Source organism: Gopherus flavomarginatus, chromosome 9 (assembly GCF_025201925.1).
Source record: "Gopherus flavomarginatus isolate rGopFla2 chromosome 9, rGopFla2.mat.asm, whole genome shotgun sequence".
Taxonomy (NCBI): Eukaryota; Metazoa; Chordata; order Testudines; family Testudinidae; genus Gopherus; species Gopherus flavomarginatus.
Window position 1 is genome coordinate 77033475 of NC_066625.1, and position 24202 is coordinate 77057676.

Here is a 24202-nt window from a genome sequence, read left to right on the forward strand (position 1 = left end):
GGGCTGGGGATAAGGAACTTGGGATGCAGACAGGCTGCCCCAGGGCTAGGGCCAGAGAGGTCTCTCCCTGCTCCTTACTGGCAGCAGCAAGCTCCAGGGGAGGGACCCCTCCTCTCCTTCCCTCCCCCCCAGCACACTCACTCTCTACCACAGTCACTGCACATGCTCCTAGGGACTCTCTCAGGTCCAGAAAGCCCACTCACCTCCCCTGTAGTGGGTACCGGGGCGGGAGGTTGCCATCATGTGTGGCCTCCCCACCCCTGCTGCTGTCCCTGGGTGCCGGAGTGGGGGGCGTGGGAGAGAGCTCCCAAGCACGTGTGTGCCTCCTTCCCCTTCCTCTCTCCCTCTTCCCCTCCCCCGATGCTCCAAGAGGCTGCCTGCCGCTGATCTCGATAGCTTTAGGCAGAAGCAGCACAAACAAGGGAGAGAGTCACTGGCTGTTTTCTTTCAGGCAGGAAAGCTTCGAGGCGGGGGCAAGGGAGAAACCCAGCTCCAACTATTGGTGGAGCACAGCCCCCAGCCTTGAATATTCCTGGTGCTTGAGTACCTCGAGCCCATATAAGCTGCCGCCCCTGCTTATACAGAGCTTTTCATCAGTAGATCTCAAAGTGCTTTAGAAATATCAATATGAGGCACAGAAAGATTTTAAGTGATTTGCCCAAGGTCACTCAGCAGCCTGAAGGTAGAGGTGGGAATAGAACCTAGATCTCCAGAGTCACCATGCAGCGCACTAGCCACTAGACCACATTCCACCTCTACCTGTAAAAAAGCATAAGCCAGGATTGCTTTGGGATCATTTGGCCCATGCCTCTGGCTCTCACAGTCATGGCTTATGCTGAAAAATGGCGATCTCTGATTCTGGGGAGGGGGATTTTAAACGGGGGACTTACCTGTTCGAAGACTGAGACTTGCATGGAGACCGTTCGCTTCTCTCTCTCGAGTGTTTGGCTCCAGGTACTAGGCAGAGTAAAGGTGTGGCTATGGAATATTTACATGACAGCCTACCGTGAGCTAGGAGTCCATATTTCCGATAATGAATCAAAGCAATCATGCTGGTTTTACAGTTAACACTCCAGCAATACTGTAAGATTTAACATTCAATCCTGCAAAGACAACAAAGAGAAAATTAGCTGAAAGCAAGTGCCCCTTCAGAAAAACTCCCAGAGATGCTTGTCTTTCTTTAAAGTGTACTTTGATGAAACTGACCTTTACTTTGTACAGGAACATGTGGTAGACAATTCAGCAGGCTGGGGGCTAAATTTTGTCCTCAGATGTGTGAATTCAATGGGAAGCAGTCACAGGAGCACATGAAAGGGCAGGATCTGGCCTATGATCCAGTACTTTGCTTGTGACTCTTTTATGAGTTATACTTTTTCTGAATATCCCTTTATATCTGAAATAAAGTGTGTGTTCATGCAGAACAATTGATTTCTATGAACAATACATTCAAAGAAGTGCAAAATCCATAGGATTGTGTCTTTGGCACAGATGCGCTATTGCAGGTGACATCTTCTCCCACACTACGTGAGAATCAGTGGCACTACTAAAATCTGATAGCTGCAGTAGGCTCCATAGCATAACGTCCTTTGAATGGGGATTTAAATCAGGGTAGCTCCCCTCAAACATCCTTCCACTGTGTACAAATGTGCAGTGTGGCCAACTTTTGTGATTGTTTTATCATGAGGCTTGTGATATTTGAGGTTTTCTTAAAGCTCCAGTCCCTGGATTCATGTGATTGTATAAGAAGCTCAACCTTAATTTTTTTTTTTAAAAGTAAGTTTTTAGCCATTGTGGTTACAGAGAAAAACCTGAAAACATAATCTGGGTTCACCTTAATGGCTAAAAAAACACGAATAAAATGACTCTGAAGTTATTTTATAAAAGTATGATGATTTTTCAAATCAATCTCATTTTTTAGAAATAGTGAATGCAGCCCTGTGCTGTACAGCTCCATGGCCTACAGGGGTTGCACAGAGACACAATGGAACTTGCCACATCCTGCTTTCCCATTCTCTCCCCCCATGCCAGTTCTGCTGCCCTTCAGGCTGCGTGTAATCATGGGAAGGAAGAAGCAGTATTTGCCCCATTACAATAGGTGAAATGATAAAATTTATTTCTTCTAGTGTTGAAGTGATGAATTTCAGGCCTGATTCTCCAGGATGCTAAGCACCACCTTCACTGTAACGTACACTCTCCACACTGTGACTTTCCTGGGAGTTGAGGGTCCTCAGCATCTGCAGGATTAGGCCCTGAATGAGATGCAAAGATGGGAAAGAAACTGAATACATTCCACCACACCAGTAACCTCCATCCTGCACCAGATTCGTAAGACTATGTTTTTTAATGGATCTCTCAGGAGTTTTTTCTGAAGACTCTGCTGCTACCAGGCTAAGCTAATTTGGAAATAAGCCTTCAAAGGAGGTATTTCCTTAAAGAGGAGGTGGCCAAGATCTTATGGTATGTTTTAATTTCAACTTTGTCAGGTATCTTTTGACGTTCTGCTCAACAGTCTCCGATGCTAGAAAATGATCAATGTGGTGCAGCACTGTCTTTTATCTCTTTAAAACCAGGTAATCTTAAACATCCAGGTTTAATTAAAAAGTCCCACAGCATTTAAAACTCTATAGAGATCCTAAACAAACTGCCTGCTGATATGTGTATGCAGTGTCGTCCTAGCTGTGTTGGTCCCAGGACATTAGCGGGACAATGTGGGTGAGGTAAAATCTTTCATTGGAACAACTTCTGTTGGTGAGAGCAATAAGCTTTTTAGCTTACACAGAATTCTTCTTCAGTTACTGATATGTGAGTATTTATATGCTACAGGTATGCATTAATACTTACGACAGGCAGTATCTGCAAAAATGTACCTGGGGAGTAGATACCAAAATATTAATTATGACCCTGTTAAAATAATTGATGATATGACATAACTCAGTCATGAAATAACCTATCAAATGAAATATTATTAGAGTCAGAGAGCTAATAATCTCCCATAAACCCTGGGAATTCTATGCAAAGGAGCTATTATTTTAAATTAATTTTTCATCATCTTTTGCCATCTTCTTATTTCATAAGCGAGAAATCCATTAAAAAGCCTGCCAAAAATTACATGGAATGTTTAGTTATCCAGAGCTGAGACTTTCACACCATGGGAGCATCTTGATGTCACTTTTCCTTTTTTCCCCAGAGACATTATGCTCAAATATTTCTATATTTCATTAAGACTTAGAAGGACACTTGTAATGTTCACATTTATTTTGTGTTATATTTAAATGAACCAAAAGGCAACGTTGTACAATAATTTTATAAAAGAAAATCATTTGTTACATGTTACATTAAGCAAATGCCCCATTTTTGAAAAAGAAAACCCTATAAACTTTATTGTGGACAGATCCTGCTCGCTCTCCTTACTCACATAAGTAATCCAGCTGACTTCAATGGGACTCTTTTGCCTGAGTAAGAGGAGCAGGATTATCCCCCAGAATGTAATTTTTTATATTATTTGCAGCTTCATTTCATAATGTATATAACAATTCTATTTATAAGGCATAAATACGAAAAACAGCTCAATATGTTCATTGTTCTTTTAATTGAGTAACACTGTCTAGTACACTTTATTCAGTTACACCAAGGATTACAATGTACCTATATCTTTAATTATTTTTAATACAAAAGTCTATCATATAGTATACAGTATATACTAGTGTGGTAACTGGTTCACAAGATTGACCACAATATTCTTGCAGGTCAGTATGGTCAAAGTTTCACCCAATGTATAGTCTCTGTGTAGGACTGTATGGATCCAGCTGCCATGAATTGCTGTACTTACAGACTCGGATGCTGGGTAAAACATGTCAGGGCTCACAGCATTATGTTAACTATTTTAAGACAATAGCTCTTAGCCAGATTTGTAACAGTGCTGGTAATACTGTTACAAATGCTGTGGTTTCTAAATTATCACTTTTTATAATGTGAATCTCTAAAGTTTAGATACCACCCAATGAAAAATGCAGCCCTCTGTTACCACACTGTCTCCATCCCTGCAACATCTTAGTCCAAGGAGAAAGCTTGATATTGGAAAAGAGCCCAAACCAGAAAATTTGGATCATGATCTGCACTCCTGCAAAATTCAGGGTTGTGCAGATCCAAGATTAAGATTAGGGGCTGATCTTTATAAGATATACATGGATGTGACATCCAATCATATTAAGAAGTTAGTTGGGTTTTTTTGCTGAAAGATCTATGGTGACTGATGTCTATTATCCATAAATAAAGCATAGTGCATGAATAGTTCTCCAATGAGGGGGAGGAACTGATGCAAATTTAAAATGGTTATGTATCTTCCCTTGACACTCACCTTTTCATTCACTTCTTTTCAACCACCAAAGGTGAAAAGTGAGGGAGTGGCACACCTGAAATACCCACTGGCCATGAGCAACGTGAGTTTCCAACATCTGCATAACCAGGTTGGGAACTGCTTCTAAATAAATCGAAGTAACCTATTTATGCGTGTTCATTAAGAAAAGTTTCCTTTTTTAAAAATAGGAAGGGCAAGATCATGTTATTTCCTGAAAAGAGCTTTTAAAATTTCTTATTTATTCCTATCTGACTCAAGAGAAATATTGTACAGCTATTTGTTTTCTTTAGGCATGGGTTAAATAGGCTACTTAGATCACAATTTGAGTCTTCCCTTTACCTGTAGCCCAGATTCAGGCTAAAATATTAAATCAATATTTCTGGCAGGACATGCTGACCGAGTAGACCGCTTGCTGTACAATAGAGTCACAATGTTATTCTTTAAGTTCATTATCAATACTGAAGCTAAGTAACCCCTATGTAGAATGTATTGCATTAATAGCAAGTTTCCACTAGTGCTGAAAAACTGTGCCCTTAATATAAGTGCTCAGTCGTCTGCTGTTTGGTAAGCACTCAAAACTGTAAAGAAGGCGTGTTGAAAATAATCCACATTGGTTACCTACTATGCTGTGATTTATGTTATGGATTAAAAATATCAAAATTAAACAATTCTATTAATCTACATTCTAAAAGGCACAAAGACTTGTGACAAAATTAGAACTGTTCAGATTACATTCACAAGAACCGCAACAGAGCAATAGGTGTCACTTGGATTTGCCAGTTCAGTTGGCTGGAAGAAGTGAAATCAAGATATTTGCATTGTCTGTGGAGGTAAAGACTACCCTTTCGCCAGGGAGCATTTGCCAACTCTTCACAAATGTTATTTCAATGTAAGCCACTGAAACCCCTGTTGATTGCTTTAAAACATAATCTTTTTGGTCTGCAGCACATGGCACTTCACCTAAGTACTCAGTGATAATAAAACGGGTCTCAGGGCAAGATCAGGTAATAAAAAGCCCTCGTTGAATCTGAACAAAGGAATGAGCTGCTTTCATGATCACACAATCTGTTTTCAATCAAATGATCAAGGAATACATGAATACTACAAAACAAATAAAATACATTCATAGTTTTTCACATTGTAGAGAGCTTTAATATTGCCCTTGGCTCCCTAATGAAATGCATATAGAACATTCCCCTCTATACAGTGCAACTGCCAAATATCCATATCTTCATTAAATGCCACATGGCTGAGACAACTTTCCTCTTTTGCCTGGATCCTCATCAGTTTCCAATCTTGTAAAATAGTATATTGATTCTTTGGGGGGGGGGAAACCTCACTATTAAAATTTGAAATGAGTTACTATAACTCTACCAGGTGTTTTGTTATTTAAAAGAATACTCTTCAAAAACGTATATTTGTCTTTTACACTATTCACCAGATATCTCAGCACATTCTTCCCCAGCAAATTGTTACAATTTTGCCACAAGGTGTTTAAAATACAGAATGAGATATCTGGAATGTACATACACAGTTGGAATTCAAGGAGCTGTCCACAGATTCATGATTTCATAGTACAAATGGGAACTACAATGACTAGGATAACTGTACAAGCTGCAGCCGCAATCAGAGCAGCTATCTTGCAGACTTTTGCTCTTCTGAACTCAGCTTCTTTGCGTTTTAATAAGGAATCATAGCCTGGAGTATAAATGTCTTCCATCCAGTATTCTAAGTTGTTTGGATTTAAAGATTCTTGAGTCTAAAAGTCAAAAGGAAAAAAAATTAATTCTCTGGCTCAGTCAAAATAATTCAGGCAGGACTGAAGCTTTCCAAAGTTGGTTATGTGTCTACTGTAGAGATAAAGTCAGGTTAATGCTGCTGTCTCAATGTCACAAACTTTCCTTCTGCCAACTTCATGAACTCACTGAAACAGATGACAACATATTGCCAAGTCAGAACAACACCCCATGGCTCCAAAGTCTCTTGTGTATTACGGGGTTCCTGGAAACTTTGTTGGGTGTAAGTAAAATCTCTTCAATCCATTGAATAAGGGAGGTGCTTGTTAGTCCATTATCATTTGTGAGATTATTAAAACCCATTTGATGGGAAATCTTTTCTTAACAGGCTTATAAAGTCAGTTTTACAAAGATAACCATAACCTCATTGCTAGGACCTGCATGACAAGAGAGGTCTCCTCATCTTTCTCATACAATTTCTTGCATGGCTATTCTCTAGCGATGAATAGTGCATCGTACATAATGGTGCAAGTAAGGTAGGAGTTTTTGTGCGTATTTATGTTAAGATCTCACTTTTTTCTCTTCATCTTTAAAACCCAATGATCCAATTTACAGGTAGAAACCCACAGGATGTACCAAACAAAGCAAAAATTACCACAGAAACCCCAGCTTACAGTAATGTCTTGTGTTGGGCTACCAATCACGTGAACCTTTGGAACCATGGCCAAGCCCGGTCAGACCACTAGGATAGGGTTTCTCAAACCGGGGTCTCCGTTTCTGTAGGGAAAGCCCCTGGTGGGCCAGGCCGGTGTGTTTACCTGCCCTGTCCACAGGTCCGGCCGATCACGGCTCCCACTGGCTGCGGATCGCTGCTCCAGGCCAATGGGAGCTCCTGGAAGCGGCGCGGGCCAAGAGATGTACTGGCTGCTGCTTCCAGCAGCCCCCATTGACTTGGAGCTCCGCCAATGGGAGCAGCAATCAGACAGACCTGTGGACGGGGCAGGTCAACACACCAGCCCAGCCCGCCAGGGGCTTTCTCTACAGAAGCGGCGACCCGTTTGAGAAACCCTGCATTTGGAGAACTCAGAGCATCTCCACAAAAGGTGAGCCTCTTTCATGCGATTTTTCAGGCATCCCCCAACCATGACTGTACATTTGGCTTAGGGGCCATGCTGCCATTAGCCCTCTAGTTCACAGATGCAGACTGCTTCCCCCTTGCAAGATCTGAATATATAACACTGCAACTATCAGGAGAAATTTGAAACAAGTACCATGGGTTTTTCATGTGATCATGCAGGGCAAAGTGGCTACTTCCCAGCTTCTACCTTTTCGGCCCAGCTACATCCTCCAAAATTATGTAAACACACAACTATACTGGTGCTCACTATGAGTTTCCACATGCTTGGTGGTGAGGGGAGGAAAGTGGCCATGAAGCATACATTCTACTTCCATGTATCATACCCTCATAGTCAGAATTTCACCATCAACATGCATGGATGCCTTTTTGTGCCCCAGTATTTGATCCTTAGGGCACAATCTGAATATTTCACTGGCAGTAATATACAGTGTTGATTGCTCATGTTTTAATGGTTTGATTTCCATTATGCTTCACACTATTCTAATAGTACATTTAAAAACTAATAGACTTTGCCATTGAACCTTTCAGGGTACGTCTACACTGCAGTTAGACAACCGTAGCGAGCCCATGCCAGCAGATTTGGGCTCGGGGGGCTTGGGCTTCAGGGCTGTTTTGTTGCAATGGAGACTTCCAAGCTTGGGCTGCAGGTTTTCAATTACAGTGTAAACATACTCACAGTTTCTTCTAAATGCAATATGATTAAATGAAAAGATGTGAGCTAGAGTTGGCTGAAAAACAGAAAACAATTTTATGAAAAATTGCAAAATTCCAGAGGGGTTTCCATTTTGCAAGGTTCAACATGGAACAATGTTTGGTGTTTATTAAGATATATAATTTTTTCATATATATGTATATGAACAAATCTGAATTTTCTTTTTTCCCCTTCCTCTCCTTTTTGCTAATGAGTGCAATAAAATGCGTCATGTCCAGGTTTCTTGGTGGTGTGTGTGGGGGGCACCTACTTTGTCACTTTTCTTTTTGCCACACTGTAACTCTTTCCAAAGTTGAGGAAGTTTTGAAAAGTTACAAAGCGGCAAAAGGAAAAAGTGGACAAAGCCCTAGACATCATTCCTTCTACAACACTCGACCACAAAAAGGAATAAAGGAAAAAAGGGCTGGAAATAGAAAACAAAACAAATTTCAATATTTGAAATTAAAAACTATTTTGCTGAAAAATTGAACATTTTTTAAAAAATGAAAGATTTTTGCAGAAGTTTTAAGTTTTGAAAAAGGCTTCTTTTCTTGATTGATAAACAAATAAATAATGCTTTACAAATTTCTAGTGAGATCGTCGTGTTATAGCTGTATCAGGTTTTGTACTCCATTATAGCTCTGCTCCAAAGCTCATTGAACTTAACTGAAAGACTCCTATGGTCTTCAATGGACTTTGGATCAAGCCCTTCACTGGCTAATTCAGGTATTGCAGCTACTGTCTGGAAACTTGCTCCTCCCATTTACTTTATGCACTGAGTTATTTGGTCTGTGGAAAAAGTGATTTTACAGCTATTATAGCAACACTTAGACAATTAGAATCAAGTAACAGTTAACATTGTTTAATGGAGATCTATCTCCCAATGCCACTCAGCCAAAAATCAGACTATTGGCGTAGATTGAGTTTGCACATACGTACTGTTTCTCTGCTTTGCCTATTCCATTCTTCTGAACATAGAGGATATTGAAAAATAAATGTGACTTGTTCTTTGAAAGCTTCAGAAAGTAGGATTCTTGTAACCTGGTTCCTCATAAGACTTGCAGAGCAGTGGGATCTCATGGACACCTAACATATATGTCATATGAGATGTACATATGTTCCCCATTGTAGTTTGAAAACAGTCTTGTGAGTGGGTCACCTAGCTGAGAATATTCACCTAGAGAATGCTGAAGCCTTCATTTTATAGAGGGAAGAGGACTGACGGGTTTATAAAGCTCTGAAAGGCATGTAAAATTAAAACAAAACTGAGCTGTACTTTCAAGGCAACTAGTTTTCGACCTACCAACCTTGATATTGACCTGGTACTGACCTCAGGAGGAAGAAGCATTAGTTAAAAAAAAAAAAAAAAAAGCCCATTACTGTTAATCAGCTCTTTTCCCATTTCATTGCTAGCCATAAGAATGTTCATTAAAGTATAATGTATTTACATTCAGTTCTAATAAAGTCAGTCGCTGGGAAGAAAACACACATCAGTGTGTGTCTGTTTCCAGGTTAAGTTTGTCAGTAAGCTTCATTATAGGGTCTAGACATGGGCTTTGCAGAGCAGACGTAGTAATCTGACAGTTCTTTGGAGGTGGAGGAGCAAGTTGTTGCTATTGCGTCATGGAAATACAAAGTACACATGACCGTCAAAATATACTGGCTGGTTTCCCTGGTCTGCTAAGATCACTTAAGTAGCCTTAAAATGGCCAGAGACAGCTGATGGAGAACCCTCTTTGCATAGGGGAAACTCTCTGATGGCAGAGTCAGGTCCTGTGGCAGCTGACACTGTCCTTTCCTCCCCCAGAACGGTGGGAGGAGGGTTCATGTCAGTGATATTCTGGAGTGGGAGTGTGCTGCCTGATCCTCTACTAGGGTAAAGTCTGTATGCCACCTTTATGCCAGTGGTGGAAATTCAGTGGCCCCCTGATGCTTTAAATTCCACAAGGGCCAAGCAGCCAAGGATCAGGAAAACACACCCAGCTCTCCATAGCCATCATTCTCCACTACAGCACAACTCAGACACAGCGGAGAATTGGAGCTGTCTAACTCTTGATATCAGATTGTGTAAGGTACATGAAGTGACGCTGATGGTCCTCTTAGCCCTGCAGTGCTTCATATGGGGAAAAAATCCACATTTTGGTCTAAAACATGCTTATCCCACATTCTACACTCATGAAATCCAAGTTGATTTCTCATGTAACAGTCTGTCTTGTGTTTTGTCACCAAATGTTAGCAGGACTGGCACTAGGGGTTTTAGCGCCCTAGGCGTACGGCAATTTTGCCACCCCGCGCCCTGGTCCCGCAGCTCCGGTGGAGCTGCCGCAGTCGTGCCTGTGGAGGGTCCACTGGTTTGCGGCTCCGGTGGAACTGCCACAGTGGTGCCTGCGGGAAGTCCACCGGAGCCATGGGAGCAGCCGATCGTCCGCAGGCACGACTGCAGCAGCTCCACCATGCTGTCTGCTGCCCCTCCGGCAAAATGCCGCGCACCAATAATCCTGACGCCCTAGGTGATTGCCTAGGCCGCCTAAATGGAAGCGCCGGCCCTGAATGTTAGTCTCTGTGTGACTGCCTTAGCATGGTTTGAACGGCATTTTATACATTTCTCTGTGAAATTAATGGTCAAACATTTTTTTGCTAACTACATGCCAGTCCTTTTTCACTGGAGGTGGGATCAAAATTTGGATCCAGGTTTAGACTATCCCAAAGTTTGGGAATACTCAGTTCTATAGTCAGTCTGCTATGAAGGTAGGGACCATGTGCCATGCAGGTTCGGATTTCAAACACCCCAGAGTCTGAGAATGTTTGGATCCATGTTTGGGTTTTGGACCCATAGCCTTCAATAATTCACCTTGCTCTGTTTGTTGCATGTACACACATCCAGAGTTCATGCTGGTAGTTCTCTAGCAAGAGCTAGGAAGCAGTTCTTCATGAGACTATTGTTTTCGTATTCACTCCAGAAGCCATAACAACAGTGTTCAATTTAAAAAGAGTTTAAAAAATGTGTTCTGTAATTATTTTTAGTGATTTTCATGCTTGTGAAGAGGGCAAGGCTGACAGCCCTACATGTACACAGAGAATGAGTAATATGCACTGAACACGTACAGTAGAAGCAGCAGCAGCACCAGCTTCTCTGCCTCACCCAACCTTACTAACGCACATCAAAACTGAACTAGAATAACCACCATTTGGGGGATAAATGCTCAGTTCATTCCCTATGTCCATTCATTCCTTAACCCCTCTTGTGAGATGTCTAACGAAGTTCCAACAGTGGTGGTGGTGGTTTTATAGACCACTGTCCGCTAGGAAATGGACTGAGACCACCAACTATTTCAAAGGTCATAGAACAGTGATAGAACATTAACAGCTGTTCTTCACCACTGGTCTGGGATGGATCTAGAGCCAGCAATCTAAAAGTTGAAAGCTCAACTTCCTGAGCTGTCCAAATCCCCCATTAAATAAACATTCTGGTAAACATCCTTCACAATCATGTCACTAAAATGAAACAAATGGGACTCACTTGTAGATCCAAAGCTGCAAGCTTGCCTTTATCTCCTGAGTTCCTGGTATATTCTTCTATGGTCCATGATGGCTGGGCACGCTTAACTTCAGCCAGTTCTGTCAACCTCATGTCTGTGTAGAGCGGGTTGCTTTTCATATGTGACTTGAGTGATGCAGGGTAGGGATGAGGACTAAAGACTTGTTCAATCAAGAAAGCATCTTTTGGCTGTTTAGAGAGTCTATGTGGCTGTGGGATTTCATACTGCCTGTCTCCCTGCAACGAGGTTCAAAAGAGTTTCAGAGAAGAAAGAGGACTTGTGGGAGTGGGGGTGGAGTTTAAATATGAGAGGGGGGAAAGATTCTTTTCACATCTACAGTTTGAGACTGCCTAAGCCATGATTATAAACTCACAAACCAGAGCCAAGCTTTCAGCTGGCCTTAATCCAATCTACATCCTTGCTCTCACCAATAGACTGTGAGTTTTACAAGCACAAACCTGCATTTGCACTATTGTGGACACAAAGTTAGAGGTAGCCACTGAAAATTTGGTCCTAGTACTGTTACAGGTTAGCTAAATCTCTCTGGGATGCTTTTGCTATAGAGAAAACAAGCTGGTTTGGAAAGCCTTTGGACTAAAGGCTGTTTTGAAGTCACACATTTACCGAGGGAACTCTGCTCCCTGCACTGACACTGAATGGAAGGGGGACCATACTTTCTATACACAAACAGTTACCTTTATACCAGACTTTCCACAATGCTGCTCCAGTGTTAGAGATGTTCATTTGATCACATTCTAATTAGTGATCAGGGAATTTCTAAAGGTCCAGAGGGTCACACTGGCTCTGATAAACCTATGAAAGTTTGGATGCTTCAAATTACTGAGAGTTCCTCCCCACCGTGTTTCTATAACCTTCCAATAAATCTTTGGCTTCTTCTCTCTCATTTCACACACATCCACTAAACCCCTGGTTCTCCCTTCTCTCCAGGAAGTCTCTGACCCCGCATTCTCTCCAAGAACTCCTCCTTCACAGGCCACAGCACACCCTGCAATATGTTCCCGACTTCTGAAGAAATGTTGCAATACCTAGCAGCCCTGTCTATTGGGCCCTAATCTCAGTGAAATACAAATTGCTCAGTATAGGAGCCAATATTTAAACTGAGCAGCAATCAGAGGGGCTGCTGCAGCAGTGACAGACTTTCCAAAGGTGGGAGTGGTTAGTTGTAGGGAGGGAGGAACCAAGTCCTCCTGGGTAATTGAAAGAGAACCGCAGCAATGTTGCAGTCTAGACAATGGAGATTTAACATACATGTTATGAGAGAGGTAAATGACTGTGAAAGTCAGAAGAAAAAGGAAGCGTAATAACAGTTTGTATTTTAATGTACACAAACTAGGATTTTTTCTTAGGAGAGTCAGAGCAAGTTGTATCTTTTTCTGGTTCTTTTAACTATATAATTTTTGATAGAAGATACCAAAATGGACTTTTTACTATATCCCTTTAAAAAAATTGAGTATTTCAGACAGTCACAATTTTCCTTATGCTCTTTTCACTTATTTAATTATTCCGTGTCCGTATACCGCCAGTGATCATGATATGAAAGACATTCTCTCCTGAAACTGTCGTTCAAATCTGTCCCTTTCTAAAGAGCGGGTTGCTTTCAGGAACAGCTTGACCATTTCATGCTGTGCTATTGCCTGGAAAGTATAGGCAAGAAATAATTCAGTTATGATAACTATGAAGACTAGCATAATACAGCAGCCAGAATATTACCAAGCCCTGAAGCTTCATATAGCACCAAAGACAGTCATAGCTAGAGTGTTTTTTTCAAAGCTTATTATATAAGTTTAAATAGAAGTTACCTCTTTGGATTTCCTGTGCCAGTCCTTATTTTCAACTCCACTTCTGTCTTTCTTCTCCTCTTCTGTCATGCCAACCTGGTTGGTATATGTGATAGCTCTCCAGTCTCGAGGAGAGTTGGAAATACTTGCTATTTTGGATTCAGTGGCGCTGTTTTCCTCAGTCAGTGACCGTGAAGACCTCCTGGTAAATAAACTTTTTTTTAAGGCTTTTACCCGAAGACTTTCGCTGTTACTTCCGCTGGCATCAGAACAGCACCAGTCCGGGTTATTCTCCAACTTGCCTCCATGAGAAGCATTATGACACTGAAATACCCGGGGAGAGGTGCTCTCATCTGACTGAACCTCACTCGTCAGGGAATTAAGATCTATTTGTACATTGACCTTCTCAGGCTGCTGAATTTTTTCATCCAACTTATTTAGTTTTCCCAGGACTTGGGAGATTTCTTCTCTGACACCTGACAGAGATTCTAGTTTCTTTTCTATTTCACCAATCCTGAGAACTAACTTGCAGACACTAGTTTTTAGCTCATCATCTGTATGGTTGATATCTGACTGGACCACTTTATCTAGCTTGTTACTAGAATTCCCATTGGTTATTTTAGTTAAATTGTGTTCAGGAGAGCTTTCATAGTCAGATTTACGTACCTGAGACAGTGACCCAGTGCTGTTGTAACAGGAGGATTGCATAATTCCTGTAGATCCACAGATGCTCATATCATCCAGAAACCGAAAAATGTCACTGATATCATCACTCACAATTTCAGAGTCATCATCTGATTGCTTTAGAGAATGCCTCTCTCCATACTTAGTTTGACTTGGAGCGCACAACTCCTTGCATTTTTTGTGTTCCAACCCTTGCTGCTCTGTTTGTGTCCCAACGCTGGTGGTTTTGTCAATGCTTAGCAGCTGAACAGAAGTGCAGTTAATGCTTTTATCCCTAAACTTTTTGATTGGGTCGTGTTTCTCCATGTCTATGATGGAGGGAATTTCCTTGGGTTTGTGTCCATTTTGTTTCATGGCATAGTTAGCCTGCATAATCGGTGTTTGATCCTTGGGATTGAGATAGGTTTGGTGCCTGTCTGCTGCAGGAAAACTTGGTGACTGGCTGTTTGGACTCTGATATCGCTGATTCTCTTCAGCTTGCTTCCTACTGAAAAAGGATCTTTCAAAATCAGGTACCTCCTCTGTGTTTAGGCTCCAGCTTTTTGCTGGCCATGCAATTTGTTTACTCGGTTTTCCTGCCCATCTTTTTGTATCTTGGGACCCAAGTACAGTGGTTGGGCCAAAGTACGTAGAAGCTTGGAGATCATCTAAGCTTTCGTGTTTTACTCGTCTTTTGTCTGGTATAGGAGAATAAACTGAGTTCAAGTACTGGCTGCTGTATGGCATTTCAAAACTGTGGTTGAAGAAACCCTGTTTGGAGGTTTCTTTCCTGTTCTGAGGCTCTCTATGTCCATCTTCTGGCTTTTTATTGGGTGGCATTAAATTGGGAGATATTGTGATAAGATTATGAAAATCTTCCTTGAATATGTTCCTTTTCTGTACACATGACTGCAACACAAACGGCTCATCATTCGAAATAAACGTCTCTTTTATAGTTGCATTGATAGGCAATGAGTCCTGGTCAGAGATTGATTCGTTCTCAATGTTCATTGGGAAATATGTGCTCTGCATTTCGCAGGGAGGAGAGTTAACAATGGAATAGGATGCTAGTGCCTGCAGCCTATCAAGCGAGGCAGCTCGGCCTTTCATTTCCTTATTAACGCCAAGCAAAAAGTTAGGTTCTGAAGTAGGTACAAATTGTTGACAATCTTTACAATCCACCTTCCTGCATTTGGAAGACCTTCGAACTGAGTAGCCCCTGTTAAACTCTCTGTCTCTCAGCTCGCAATTAGTCACACAGTCCACCACGTTGCAAATTTCTGTGTCAGATCTGCAGGACTCAACTGATTCTTTCTTCCTCATTTTTTGTCGTGCAACAGGGAGTTTTTCCTTGGCCACTCCCCCGTTCATTTGTATGAGATTGAATATCGTTACTATATCTGCTGCAACCATGATTTTCTTTGATTGCTGATTGTTTACAGTGCATCTCATTTTGTCTTTGAACAAAGTTGCTGGGAAATTAGGATCCAGGCAAGCCGTGTAAAAGAGCACACTTCTGAGCTTGGCCAGCTGGGACAAATCAAACCTTGCGCACAGTGACTTGCAGAGATCCTGATAAGAAACTGTGTTTTGTTTGGTATCCAACTCTTCCAGAATCTTCACCAGGAAGAGCGAGGATTCCTGGCTGGTCTCCATGCTTGATGCGTGCTAAGTTTTCCTGTTTAGCCTGAAAATGGTACTCCAGTTCTGCAGTTCACACAACAGCAAACAAAAAAGATTTTAAATCACCTTTAGATTGAATCCAGGACATTCTTTCAACCCCACATAGAATTTGAATAACCAGCCATACACATTTAGGGCTAGGTTGTGCAACCTGTCCTCATGTTGGTGAGCACTTACACACACACGCACACACAAAGGGTGAAATCCTGGCCCCATAGAAGTAAATGGGAGGTTTGCCATTGAAGTCAGTGGGACCAGGATTTCACCCTAAGACTCTCATTTACATCAATGGGTGTGCTCATGTGTGAGCAGTCACCAGCATGAGTAAGGGTTGCACAATCTATCCCTAAAATATCAACACAAGCTATACAGAGATGAAAGAACTGCTGACATAAAATCCTAACATACTTGCAAATGGACTTTCTCAAAATGGCTTATGAATCTGTAAGAAGATGTTGAAAGGTCCAGATGTGGCTACAATTCCAGTACTTCACTCTTAAACCAAAAAGCAGCTTCACATTACGTGAAGCACTGATACTTCCACATCTGATTGCCAGCGACACTCAGGAAGACTCAGATAAACAAGCTATGTTGGGAGGAGTTAGCTGAGTAGTTTACTTGAGCAAATAATTCCTGTCATTGAATTGTGTATTTTTTTATCAGCTCTTTTGGTGCTTTGCAGAAATGGGTTTTCCTAACTTTGAGACTCAAGGACTATGAGCTTAAGATAACTTGTAAGCCTAGGAGAAGCTCGCTTCAGGAATAAAATGTGAAATAGTTTAAAAATATATTCCCACTAGATCTTGAAACCCATCCAGGAAATGAGAGATGGCTGACTGCCAATCAGCTTAGATTTGAAGAATGGGCTATTTCAAGGGCAGAGAATGTCCTCTACTATGACATACTACCAGAGAAACATGGGGAATGGAGCCCCATTTGCCATCCATAAATGGCAGGAGAATGGTGGAAATGGACACTTATATGGATAACCAGACTTGTAGTACATAAAACTAACAAGCATGCTGGAAGGGATATAAAGCCTTGTGCTTTCAGGTCTTAAGCCAATTTCTAACTATTAGGGATTAGGAGGAGATCTTCATGGGGGGCAGATTATTACACATCTGCCTACTCTTTGATTTCTTTCACCTTCATCTGAATATTTTGTGCTGATATACTGGACTAGTGGACCATGGATGGGTCTGATCCACTCTGGCAATTTCTGTGTTTGGTCACAATCTTTGTATTCTTCTTCTTTACAGGAATGGCAAAAATCCTTCCCCAAAGTGCTATAGTATCTCCCCATTCTCGCTCCTCTCTAGACCAGCCCTTAAAACCATTCTCCCCGCCATATAAACTGCTGTGTATCTACCCAAATGGTAAAGCTATGAAGTCAGGTTTGTGGTATTTTTCTTTTAAATCATCTATAAGAAAGTCATTTCCCAGTCAGAAATGTCTTGACTTTTGAGTGCTGCTCTAGAACATGGGATTCCTTTTGAGTGCGTTGCAGCCTTTCATCTCGAACTGATATTACTCACGAGTGATCCACTGTCAGCGTCAGAAGCCAGCATATGTCAGCACTGGTAGCAAATGCCACAGCAGCATCTTCCAAAGGAAGAATGTAGGCTGCCTTTATGAATCGAGTCTACATTCAGACTTGCTTGTTGATTTAAGATGCACCTTCCAGCTGGCCCCATATGCTAGAAATTGGGCAGCTGCAGTGTATGCTGGCAGTCCTACCAAACACAAACCCTACTTTCAGAGACCAATAGACCTGGGGATTCTCCCGGGCTCCTAGTGTTTGTATGTTTTGTTTTTAAGAGCTAGGTGGCGAGAGAGCAGCGCTGAAAGTAACACTTCGGCTCTGCGCCACAAATGAAGTGTGTGTAGGCATACCTGTACTAGCTTTCATTTAGCAGATGTGGGTAACAATGGTAGTGAGGAAGTGGCAGTATGGGCTTCACCATGGCCTAGCTATCTATCCCACAAGCCTGCCAGGGACACTAGCTATGTACTTGGGTTGCTGGCCCATGCTCGGGTCCCTACTGGCACTTTGTTACCATGCTAGCTAGATTAAAGCTACAATGACACATTCATTTGGGATGTAGACATACCCTTTGGGCTACAGGAGAATGGGTACGTCCCTTTTCTCTTCATTAGTGTGTGCTCCATGGCACAACCTCTTCATCAACACTTCTTTGTAGTCCTCTGATGGGTCACCATTTGAAAATGAGATTTCCATGAAGTGCTGGGCCCAAATAATTCTAACTGCCAGCAAAAATACAACATACTTGGAGTGTTTACTTCACATGTAACAGTTCGGGGGGAGTTGGGGAGGAGAGGGGAATGTAATCCCTAGTGGAAAGCTGCCTCTTTAAGAGGCCATGGGGATAGTCAAATATGGCCACACTGCTTTGCCAGTCCTGCCAAGAGACTTGAAATGTGCTATTTTCACCACCAACATACAAAAGGCCAGAAAAGGCAAAAACTTGCCTTCAATAAGTCTTCACAGCTTCTCTCAAGCCCTCATGTGGAAATACATTTTCACATTTAAATACACAGAATACCCCCCTGTTATGCCACTGCCTTCTTTCCATACAGGCCCCTGCTACAGGCTCATTTGCTTCCCAATGCGTGCAAACAGTGAGTCACCAATGGCAAGTTGCTTGACAGTCTCATTCCATTCACTCCTTTAGTTTTGAACACATTCTGTGTACTCTGTCTTGAGGAATAAGGTATTCAGTGTAGCGATTGGCTATATTTTGTGTTGTGGGCTACACTGCACAAAAGTGGCACTTAACTATTATTAGAATAGAACCAAAGTATTGGTTTCCTCTGTCCAGATGACCAAAGCCAAAATTTGGCTCCCAAACCATCCTTCTGCATATAAGCGGAGGCAGTGTGTCCTAGTGGATAGAACATCTGACTGGGACCCAGGACACACCTGTTCTATTTCCAGCTGTGCTGCTGGGTGATGTTGGGCAAGTCACTTTACCCCTCTGTGGTTCAGTTTCCACATCTGTAAAACTGAAGTAATGATGGTGGCCTCATCTGTAAAATGCTTTGGGATCTACTGACAAAAACTGCTATAAGTATTATATTATTAATAAAATCAAAGTTTGGCCTGATTTTCATACTTCCACTGAGTTCACTGGGAGCTCTCTGTTCAACACCTCTGATAATCAGAATACTGTTTTTTTAAGGGGTTGGTACAGATTAAGGAGCTTAGCTTTCGACATTCAGGTAATAACATTCTGGTGTAAAAGACAGGCTGCAAAATCTGACTGAGGCTTTCCATAAATGTGCACTGTCTAGGAGCTAGAATACGTTCTCCTTTGCCTGTTCTCCATGCAGTCATATGAATAGCCTTCTGGTGTGTGTAACAGAGCTGCATTGCGATGGCTCATCTGGTGTTAATTTGGGTAAACTGTTTATCTTGTGTAGTGATCCTCATAATATACAGACTTCATCGGAGGTATTAAAATGAGTACAGAACCTGTGAGCTTGTGCCAGAAGAATGTTATCAGTATAGTCATCCTCGCTAGAAAGACCATGCGCTGGCAGACTCTGACAATGAAAATAATGTTTCAAGTCCTGTGTAAAATAGCATATTCTGTGCCCATTTTTCACATTGTCTGAGATAAAACCAGGCAAAAGAATCTGGGCATAAACCACATCTTTATTTGGTGTTCACACGTTTTAACAGCATGTTAGCTAATGTGTGGTCTCTGTCAAAGTAAAACCCACCAGTAACTGCCCATAGCCCCCGAGACAGATGCTTTCTGGAATGACACCCAGTAAGCTGTCAAATCCAAGTAACCAAGCATTTGTCCACATATTGTCTTGGTTGTTCGTTCATTCATTCTGTCTCAAGCCAGGATGCAGAAAACAATTGTATAATGTGTGTGTGTGTGTGTGTATACTATAACTGTATAAGGTACATTTACATGCAGCAATGTAAAGGATCCAAAATATGGATAAGAAGATATCTTAGACTGGTGCACAAGGGTTATAGATCAGTTGAAGCCTCTCCGGTGAATCTATGTGTATGGTGGATCAGAGAGTTAGCTGGTTTTTGTAGCTTGTTTTTTGCCATATGGCCTCTGACGAAATGAGCTACTTAACATTTAATCTTTTATGACTTGATTATATTACCACCGGGAGGGTCACTTTGACCTAGAGAGCTTTCTCTCCTAAGAGTTGGTTTTCTCAACTCTAATAGCACAACTATACCATCGCATAGATACATACAGTATCATATGGCACCACTGGTTGATGGGGGCTGAGTCTCAATGTGTTCAAATGAGCTACAAGCTTACCACAGATCAATCCTTTCTTACCCTACATGGAGTAACACTGAACATTTCTCCCATGTTAATGTGAGAAAAAATTAACCCATTGTTGAAGAAGCAGTCCTGGAGTATTAACTTTCCATCTTTCATTCCCAAGACTACTTTCTGTTCTGCAATGGGCATGTTCTGCCTATTTTCTAGTTGTGGTAGGACTTAACTCCTCCACGTGATATCTCTCCTCTGACTTCCTCCCTTGTGGGAAATCTGTGTACATTGCTCTTTGTCTTTCCCCTTGGAGGAACCAGAATATATTTCTCTTCTTCCTCATCTCCCAAATAAGTACTCAGACTCAGATTTTGCTGACTTATCTACACTAGGAATTCAAAATCTCCAATAGATTGTTTTACCAGAACCGCTGCTGCTTCTGCCACTACATTCAGCAGCACCCACATGTGTAAACAAATCTGCCCTCTGTTATGCCTATAAAAGCCCATGTTCATTGTGTGAGAGCTTTGCTGTGGCAGATGAATCTCACATGTGACTTGACACAGAGTCCCACCACTGTACTTTCATGAATAATGATCGGATAGGAGGGATCCTTAGCTGAGCCTGAATTATGGTCACTGACTGACAATCCACATATTCTTCTTCAGCTCTTTCCTTCCTTCTTATTTGTGTTTCTGACATTCACTCTGCCCCTTTCCCACTATCCACAGCAGGTGCAGCTAATATACAGATTCAGTTGCTACAGTCATCATTTCCCTCTGCCTTTGATTTGCTGATAGAAAAACAGCCCTCTCTGCTTTTTTATAGTGACTAATGGGCCACCCTATAATACTACTGCAGAGGTGATAGATCGAAAGAGAGAAAGACAGAGCTATATTCACATAAATTCATACACATTGAGCTAGTTACTTCAGTGCTGAAGAACATTAATTCAGCCCCTCCACCTCCCTCCCACTATGCTGTTTCACTATTAATCTGAACTCATAAATCTTCAGTTTGTCCGACTGGTGCCAGATATAACCCACACTGACATCCCCCTCACACAGAATGTTGAAATGGACTGTAGTTTTTTTTTCTCTTGTGCTCACAAACCCATCTTCATGTCACAGCATTCAGAAACCTCACACACAAAGCATCTCAAGCTGCTTTTTTTGGCTCCTACCCCACCCGCTCTCAGGATCTGGTACTCTGGAAACAATGCCTTATTGCCTCACTCTTCGGCTCTTTTGTAGCCCAGTCCATGCTATTCGTAGTTGCTCCTTTTTTCCATCCCCTCACAAGCCCAAGTCCTGCTCACAACCAGCCTCTGACACATTGGTCTCTTTAGACTGTCACCTTGTGATTTCAGCGGCTGTGGTGACTCCCACCCTCCGGGGCAAGTATGAAATTCTATGCTGGCAGCGTGCCTCAGCAGAGCGGATTTTTATTCACTCCTCAAGAATCTAAGTGTGAAGGCCATAGAGCCTGAGGATTTTTCACTAGCTCTCGCCAAGGACTTTCTGTAATTCTGCATATTCTGTATAAAATAAAGCATGCTTTGTGCTCTGTGATACACAGAGCATCCTCTCTACGAATCTAAGCTGGGGTTGGTATTGTTTTGGTTTTTTAGATGGGCTTGGAAACAAGTTGCCGTTTCTTGGCTCTTGTATATGAAACAAGCCTTATAAACTACTCCATTTACAAACCTGGCTGCTGAAAGAAAGCAGGATGTGCTGTTTTATGGATGTTGTACGCTTGGCACTGAGTCAACAACTCCCACAAAATTCAGCACCTACTGAAATCCACCAGTGCATAAATTAAGTTTGAACTTCCAAATAAAGCCAGCATTTTCTCATGGCTGTGTCACAGCTCAAGTTGAACAATGTTTGCCATTTGATACAGGATTTTCCTTACACAATAATGCTCAGATTCACACTTTCATGATTGAGTTATGTAACTGAAACCCTGTATTCAGATCCTCAGTGTGACATGGAAAAGTAAAAGTTATCATTCTAAAACTGGAATGAATTACTTGATTTATTACTGCATCACTTCTGGTGGTTATTATTCAGCAATCATTGGCAGCATACACACATGGAATTTCTGTCCTGTCAATAACATATTAGAACTTCTCCAAGTTAATTTTTTTTCCCCTGGTGATTTGCACATAACAAGGCATCCTTGCAAACTGTGACAGACACCGAAATAGCGAATCGAGTTAAAAATGAGCCCCAAAATATTTCACCCTGTCTCTGGCCAGCCTGGGTTTTGCTTTTCCATTTTGCAAGGCACAGAGCTAACAGAGCCGACTTTGCACAAATTGGTTTGCAGATCCAGTGATGTCTGCTTCTCTAGCCAGGGGACTAGTTGTTGTCCCCCCTCCACTTCTCCCCACCCCAAGCCCTGATTATTTCCAATCCTGCTGAGCTCCCTGGGGCTAGGTACACTGGCACCTGGGAAAAGGCAAAGTGGTTGGAACGTTATTCCCTCCATTTCTCAATAGACTGATTTGTGCGGGAGTCGAAGTGGCGCTGTCCCCAAAGTCACGGGCTGAGTTTCAACATTCCGACTCTCCCTTTCCCCTACAAGGCTGCAAAGGGAAATGATGCCTGAAATGCTCCAGGGAGACTGCAGGGCTTGTTACTTAGCCTTTGGGCTTCGTGTGCTATTGATCCCAAGCAGGGGAACAGAAGGGGGAGGGGGTCAAAGTAGATCCTGGGGACTACCCCCCCTGAAACCCTCACCCTCACTTGAAAACATCTCCCCTGGCCCTGCCCCCACGAAATGAGAGCTGGCTACGTTCCTATGAGCTGGAAATAGCAGGGATCAGCCTGGCTGTGCAATGGGGTGCCATGGGGGGGGGAAAGCTCAGCCCTTGGACCCCCTTTTTTTTTTTTACTGCTAAGTCCCTCTCCCTTCAATCCCCTGCAAATAAACCTTCTTCCCTCGCCTGGCAGCACGTCCCACAGCGCCCAGGACTCCAGACTCGTACCTGCTCTGCCAAGCAACAGCCCCGGCCGGCCGGCGCATCGCTTACCTTGAAGTTGCCACCTGTCTTTTGTTTGTGTGTATGTGTGTTTTCCGCTTCATGTCAGGCTTGTCTGCTGCAGCAGAGACTTTCCAGCAGGGAGGAGGAGGAACAGCTTTAGCTGGAAGCCACCGCAGGGTCCCATGGTGCCAGGCTGAGATTGCAAAGGGGGCAGCAGGTTGGCACTGGGGGGCGGCTGCACTGGCCAAGCACCACCCCCCCGCCCCCAGCACAACGCTCCACTGCAGGCAGCTCCGGACGCTGCTGCTGCTCCTGCCGCTGCCTTTGTGTGGAAGACGTCAGCGGCTCAGGACCTTCCTCAGCTTGGAGGGCCCGGGAGCCGAAGCATCGCAGGCAGAGCAAGGAGGGAGGACGCAGCCCGCTCCCTCCTCCAGCTCCCAGAGCTCAGCCGGGCAAGCGGGGCTGGCCTGGGGCAGAAATTCGCTGCAAAGGAAGCGCCGGGCTGAGTTGGAACAAAGCCCAAGCGGAGGGGCAGCTACAGGGGATGCAGCATCCAGGCTGCTGCCCCCAAAGCGCCGAATGAGCCCCTGCCTTGGGGGCTTGGCCGCGGGCAGCGCGGGCTCGCACGCACAGAACGATCCTGGTCACTTACATCGTGTGTGTAAGGTGCAAGGGGGGGGAGGGGAAAAATCCCTGTTTGTCTGTCTAGACCCAACTCCCTTTGCAGCCCGTAGGGATCTGCAGCCAGCAGGGATGTCAGAGTGTATCGTCAGCTCGTCCAGAGCCCCCCCATCCTTCCTGGAATCCCCCAGGCAAACTGTCTGTGAATCCTCCTGGCAGCCCCTAGAGTCTTCATTGGTACCCGGGTTTCATGGAGAGTCTGTCACGTGACCACAAGATTCCACCACCAATGTGCAGGGCAGGCTGAACTGATTTCCAAGGAAGATCCAGTATGTTAGGCCAGTGAAGCTCCCTGTAAATCACGCTGCTCTGTGCAGCACCACCCAGACCGATCTATCTCTGCAGCTGGCTTCCAAAGACCTTTGAAGAAGTGTCACGGACCATGTAATAACGAGTCTCTTAATCCACTGACCACCAGAACCGAGTTTAATTTTAATCTCAGAGACCAGCAGCACTCCATTTAGCTGTGCAAACGAACAAAACCCCTAGCTGTCCAAAGAACAGTGACATGCTACAGAACTGCGTCCTCTTGCCCACCCGTTTTCATATTCCTTCCCAGTCTTTCCCACTTTGCACAAATTGGTTTGCAGCTGCATTTTGTCTTTTTTTTTCTTTTTTGTGACCCACCCTGCACCCTAGCACTGCCCCTGTG

At 43.0% G+C, this 24202-nt stretch overlaps 1 protein-coding gene across 1 annotated transcript; it reads right to left on the minus strand.

The window, feature by feature from the left end:
• Nucleotides 1–3335: 3335 nt before the first annotated feature.
• MINAR1 (membrane integral NOTCH2 associated receptor 1) lies at nucleotides 3336–23743 on the minus strand. The gene is made up of 4 exons (XM_050967803.1): nucleotides 22918–23743; nucleotides 13282–15630; nucleotides 11443–11697; nucleotides 3336–6116 (listed from the first exon to the last, which is right to left on the minus strand). The coding sequence occupies exons 2-4, from the start codon at nucleotides 15577–15579 to the stop codon at nucleotides 5919–5921; spliced, it is 2751 nt and encodes a 916-aa protein (XP_050823760.1). The 5' UTR covers nucleotides 15580–15630; nucleotides 22918–23743; the 3' UTR covers nucleotides 3336–5918.
• Nucleotides 23744–24202: the final 459 nt, after the last annotated feature.